The sequence below is a fragment of the Nelumbo lutea genome, chromosome 5 (assembly GCF_056320005.1).
Source record: "Nelumbo lutea isolate HS-2025 chromosome 5, American lotus-T2T, whole genome shotgun sequence".
NCBI classification, from domain to species: Eukaryota; Viridiplantae; Streptophyta; class Magnoliopsida; order Proteales; family Nelumbonaceae; genus Nelumbo; species Nelumbo lutea.
In genome coordinates, this window is record NC_142688.1 from 34,762,589 (window position 1) to 34,769,078 (window position 6,490).

The following is a 6,490-nucleotide window of genomic DNA, read 5'->3' on the forward strand; positions in this document are numbered from 1 at the left end:
ATTATTATTATTATGTAATTAATTTGTTATAATTATGATTTTTAGTTAATTCCTGAAATAATAATTGTTTTTATAATTCTTTAGTTTAACAATAAGGAATAATTGAAAGTTTATAATTTAACTTCCACTAAATGCAATATTTATTGCATAATAATAATAATAGTATCAATTATAATTACATAATAATAATATAAATAAGTAACACTAATTATATATTTATAAAATAATTACAATGAATTAATATAAATATAAAATGATTATATCCCAATTAATAAAAAACATTATTAAAATACTTATTAATTATCATCAATTAATTAGCATTCAGAAGTAATAATTATCATTGTTATAATTAAGGAATTAATTATCAGTAAGTAATTATAATCAGTAATTAATTTTTATCAAAAATCATTGTTATTAGTAATAATTAATTATAATTATTGATAATAATAATATAATTATATTAATTAATATAAGTATTAATTTAATTAATGATAATAACAATATAATTAATTATTTCATATAAATGTATGAATTATAATTTTTATAATAATTCTTATATAAATAGTTAACATTAAATATTTATTTTCAAAATAATTAATATGAGTTAAGATAAATATAAAATGATTATTTTTGAACTATTAATTACCATTATGAAAATCATTATTAATTATCATTCTGAATTAATAATGAAAAATATTATTAGTAGTTAGTTAATATCGGTAATTAAGTAGTAGCAATAATTATTATAAGAAATTATTATCAGTAATTAATTATTATTAGTAATTAATAGTTGAAATTAATTAATTAGAAGTCATTAATTATTATTAGTACGCCCTCTCTTCCAAAAAGTTGACTCATTGTCGTCATCATCATCAATGACAACAACTTGATAAATACATTATTTGATAAAAATAGGTACATATCATTATTTTATTTTTTTATCTTTTGGAAAACTCAATAAGATAAAAATAAAATGGTTAGCATTGCAAAAGAAAAATTATTTGTATTTTTGCAAAAAAAATTGAACCTAAAAAACCAATTCTTCAAAAATAAGGTCGTTAATAAAAAAGTAATTAAAATTATTCAGTAAAAATAATTTTAAGAAATTAAAATTAATAATTAATTATCTGTCCAAATTAAAATGGGTCATTTCAGAATATAATTTTAAAAAATTAAATTTTTCTATTCATTTTTAATAATAATCAGTATTATTAATAGATTAATAATTATGAAATCGGTAATAATAATAAGCATATTATTATTGTTATTATTAACTAATAATATATTATTATTATGTGTGTATTGATTTTGAAATCAGTAATATTAAATTATTATTATTATTATTTTATTTTTTATTTTTATTAAGTAATTAATTTTTTATAGTTACGATTTTTAGTTAACTCATAAAATAATATTTGCTTTTATGATTCTTTAATTTTAACAATATTGAACAATTGAAAGTTTTATAATTTAACTTTCACTAAATGAAATATTTATTGGAGAATAATAATAGTATTAGTTATAAATAAGTAACACTAATTATATATTTATAAAATAATTAATATGAATTTAATATCAATAAAAAGTGATTATATCCTAATTAATAATTAGCATTATTAAAATACTTATTAATTGACATTCGGAAGTAATAATTATCACATTAACATTAGTAATAATTAACTATAATTATTTATAAAAATAATAATAATAATATAAATATATTAATTAATATAATATTATGAATTATATATATTTATAATAATAAAATAATTAATTATTGATATAAATGTATGAATTATAATTTCTGATAATAATTATAATATAAATAACTAACATTAAATATTTATTTTCAAAATAATTAGTATTACTTAATATAAGTATAAAATGATTATTTCTGAATTATTAATTATCATTAATTAATTAATAATTAGCAATATTGTCAGTAATAAATTATCTATAATTAAGTAGTAGTAGTAATTATTGTAAGAAATTATTTTTCCGAATTAATAATGAGCAATATTATCACTAATTAATTATTATCAGCAAATAAGTAATAGCAGAAATTATTTTAAGTTATTAATTATTATCGGTGAGTAATTATTATTAGTAATTAATACCTGGAATTAATTAATTAGAAGTAGTTAACTATAATTAATTAGTAATTAATAGCTGTACTTAATTAATTAGAAGTAGATTATTATTAGTAATCAATAGCTAAAATTAACTAATTACTTTAGTAGTTAACAGTAATTAATAAAATAGTTTCATTTTTTTTAGGAAATGATTGACCACTTCTCACAACTCTGCATGGTGGTGGGCTCCACTCTACATGTTAGTAGGTTCTTTTCTTGAACTACCACTAATCACAATTTGACACATGTTTAGTGGGTTCTGTTCTTGAACTACCGCTAATCAGAATTTGACATGTGTCCATATTATTTAAATCTTTAGAATGACATATATCTGAATGGAGGAGAACCACATATGTGAGAATATTAGGTTATTGTATATATTAATTATTAATATATTCTAATCTACTGTTATCTATATTCCGATCTGATGGTTCAATTTTAACTCTCAAATTTCAATCCTAACAACTAAAAGACAAAGGTAAACCAAACAGTTCGAGCACATCTTTTGTTCTTTGTTGCAGTGTTATTTCTTTCAACTCTCTCTCTCTCTCTCTCCCGTCCCCCCCTCTTGCTCCAGATTCCCTTTCATATACATTTTAAACTTTTTGGCAATCTCTATCTTACACTAAACAGACTTCAGAGTAGCCTCGCTTTTGTCTAGGCCTCTCGGAACTCGGAAGATATCACATTTCTTGCGACCTTGGTTATAAAACAATCGAGAGACCCCTCAATAAAATGTAAACACTCCAATGTTTTTAACGGAGAAAACAAAATCACAAGTTCACAAGTGCTGTTTGAAATAATACACTAGTGTGCTCACATTTCATTGTTTAATAATAAATAATATATATTGTACAGTATGTAATAATGTAATTAGTAACAAAAAGGTATTATATAATATTTTATATATTATAATCAAGGTTCAAAATAGGGCGATACGCTGGTAGGGCGTATTGGCCTGTGTCGGTATTCTTTATTTTTTTTTGAATCTGGTTTAGAAGGGCTGGTTTAAGGATGGTCTACCCCCAGAATCATTTGTCGATTCAAAACATCCCCTGTAAAGGCATATCGGGAAGACTCTAATACGATATGTATTGGCTTATACGGGCTGATACATATCAATATTTTGAACCTTAATTATGATATATGAAATATTGTAATATATTATTAAGAATATATAATTAATATATTATAAAATTGGACTGACGTGATCATTTTTTGTTTATTTGTTTATAAAGATGCAAAACCCAACCCAGCCCGTGAATAGGTTTCATGGTTGTATGCTTTGGGTTTGGTTTCATCGGTTGATTCACGCCCATATCAAACCGGGGCCATTGACATCCTTACTACTCTCTGTTTTAACTTTTAATGTATAATTTTCTAACGTTTATTATAATAAATAATAATTACAATATAACTCATTTAGTGATTTTGAAACTTAAATCCGTACAACTGTTTGGAGAATTGCCGGTTTGACCATTTGGGTCAATGGTTTAAATGGACCAGTTCTCTCTGGCGTTAAACGGTCTAATCGGCCAGCTCAACGACGGCCTGCAAACATTTGGTACTTACTTACCGCCGGGCTTTCTCGTGCTGCAGCAGTTCGGTTGATCTCATAGGAAACTCCTATTACTGCGACCCAAACGGGTCCTCAGATGACAAGAACGAAGGATTAGGAGTTGGAGGAACAGGTACTTCGATGATGCCTTCCAACATGAGAACCACAGCCTTCATTGAAGGGCGAAGAACCGGTTCATCTTGAATACACCACAATCCCACCTTAATCATCGTCTCCAACGTCCTCATATCAACATCTTCATCACGTATAAGCTTTTTCAGTTGTCTGGTCACAAAGCAATAATAGACCCAAGTAGAAAGAACAATCTCGTCTGGTGTAGATGCAGTAACATCCATGTTCCTTCTGCAGCAAACAATCTCCAACAGCACCACTCCATAGCTGTATACATCAGTCTTCACTGATATGGGTGTGTTCCTTTGCCATTCTGGAGCCAAGTACCCTCTGGTCCCTCTGACCTGGGTAAAAGTTCTAGTCTGATCCGGCATCAGCAGCTTGGCTAGGCCAAAATCGGATATCTTAGCAGTCCAAAAACCATCCATCAGTATGTTCTGAGGCTTTATATCGCAATGGATGATAGGGGCCTCGCACTCTTCATGGAGGTAGAGAATCCCTTTTGCTACATCCAATGCAATCCTCAGTCTGTCATCCCAACAGGGGCGTTTCTCGGACTTGAAGAGAAGGTTAGCAAGTGATCCGTTGCTCATGTACTCATATACCAGAAGTCGATTTGAACCCTCCGCACAGTAACCCAGCAACCGAAGCAAGTTTCGGTGATGGGTTTTCCCTATTGCTCTCATCTCAGCCCGAAATTCTCGTTCTCCTTCTTCGACTACTTTCTCTAGTCTCTTTACAGCAACCGCTTTCTTACCTTTAGAAAGAGTCCCCCTGTAAACTGCGCCAAAGGATCCCCTACCCAATTCCTCCTTGAACCCCTCTGTTGCTTTCTGGAGCTCATTGTATGAAAACAACCGTAGCGTAAACTCATCCCTCTGACCCAGGCTCCCCATTTCTGCCATCAATCTATTCTTTAGAACTTGGTGGCTATAAATAAAGAAAACAGAGATGGCAACAGCAAAACATGAGCTGCACCCAAAGAAACCCAAAGCAACAAGGACCAATGAACTGATTTTGTTCTCGGTCACAATCACTGGCTTTACTGGGCTTCGCTGGGTACTGTTTTCCATTTGACTCTTCGTAGTACCAATCTTAAAGAAAGCAGTGGACAATTCAGTGCTGCCTATGTTCAATCTCGCGTATCTCAGAGGAAGCTGGTGTTTATCGCACCACCCATTTTTGAACACTGAAGCACCACAGACGCAGTCTTCTGAACAGGACTTGCGGCATTCCTCCTCTGTAATATATGCGGAAAAGTAAGGGGAGGATCCCCAAGATATATTTTGCAGAGAAGCAACGTTATACGACGTCGTAATGTTCCCTTCTCCGTGTTTGCATACTGGACCAGTGAAGCTCCTTTGGCAGCCCAGAGACTTCTGGTTGGGGTCAACAAAATCGAACCCAGGAAGACATAGGCAATCGGTTTTATTGTTCATCATCCTGCAGTAGCTGTTAAAACCGCAAATACCTTTGACTTCACACCGTTTGTCCATGCTCAGTGCCTCCCACACAGTCGACACCGAGTTGGGTCCATGAGCATACACCCGGAAAATTCCATCATTGTCAAGTGTTGCGCGGAAAATAGTGGTCTCATTGACACCGGAAAGAGAGCTTAAGTCGGGCTTCGATCTCCAAAACTCGTGATCGGTGCCGTTGCGGATAGATAGAATACCAGTAGAATTATCTAGATGTAGATACAAGTTGGATCCATGTCCAATGACGTTCCAATAACCTTCCACAAATACTAAGTCAGGGGTATTTATGGGGTAAAGAACAGCGTATGGGTTCTGCAGCTTGAGTCGAAACCGTCCAGATGAGCAATCTGTTTCGGATACACTGGAAATCAATTGATTCCCCGTGGATAGAAACTGACCTCCTAATAAGGTGCTGGTCGGATGACTGAAACTCTCCCACAAAACCCCGGAATAAATACTGTAAAGCACAAAATTACCGGAGTCCAGCATGGATGCATAGGAACTGGTGACTGATGTAGAGGTGATGCTTTTTCCTTCACCTGGCTCAGTTCCAGGAGAGAGAATTACTCTACCGTTCATGGTTAGGCGCAAAGTAGCATTTGACGAGACCGGCGGGTCATCTCTATTCGCCATCCAGACAAGTGTATTTGCTGGTTTGCCCACCAACCAAACTCCAACGACAAAGCGATTATCACCTAAAGGATAGAATCCAAATGCAAATCGGCCAGAAGGTGATGACCATGAAGAAGGCTGAGTAGCGGGGGAAAGCAAAGAGCCCAAGCTTATTATTTTGGGTTGAGCTTCTACTGCAATTGGAGTGATGACACAGAGAAATGGAAAGAGTGCTGAAAATACAGACGCCATTCTAGAGAAAATATCAGGCTGAGTGAATTGTTTGTGCGTTTGTTTATGTGGAGAGTTTTGGATTAGAAGGACGGACCCTTCCCACTGCTCACCGATGCGATGACCCCGTCAAGACTCAAGAGTGAGAGGATTTAACATCCGAACGGGATGAGCTCACACACAGTAACACATCAACGCGTGCTCAATGGGCTACGGGTTGGACACTCCACTGTTCCCTACAAAGGCCCACGAAAACTGGGCCTTTCATTTTATGATTTTCACAAGCGCGTGGAAAAAATTCTTTGTTTTTCCTTTTTGGGTACAACGCTCTTTGTCCCGAAGTTTTA

The 6,490-nt window shown here is 32.3% G+C and overlaps 1 protein-coding gene across 1 annotated transcript; it reads right to left on the bottom strand.

Moving 5' to 3' along the window:
• Positions 1-3,596: 3,596 nt before the first annotated feature.
• On the bottom strand, positions 3,597-6,164 carry LOC148851629 (G-type lectin S-receptor-like serine/threonine-protein kinase LECRK4). Its single transcript, XM_088947522.1, has one exon. The coding sequence runs from the start codon at positions 6,162-6,164 to the stop codon at positions 3,762-3,764; it is 2,403 nt and encodes an 800-aa protein (XP_088803648.1). The 3' UTR covers positions 3,597-3,761.
• Between the last annotated feature and the right edge of the window lie 326 nt (positions 6,165-6,490).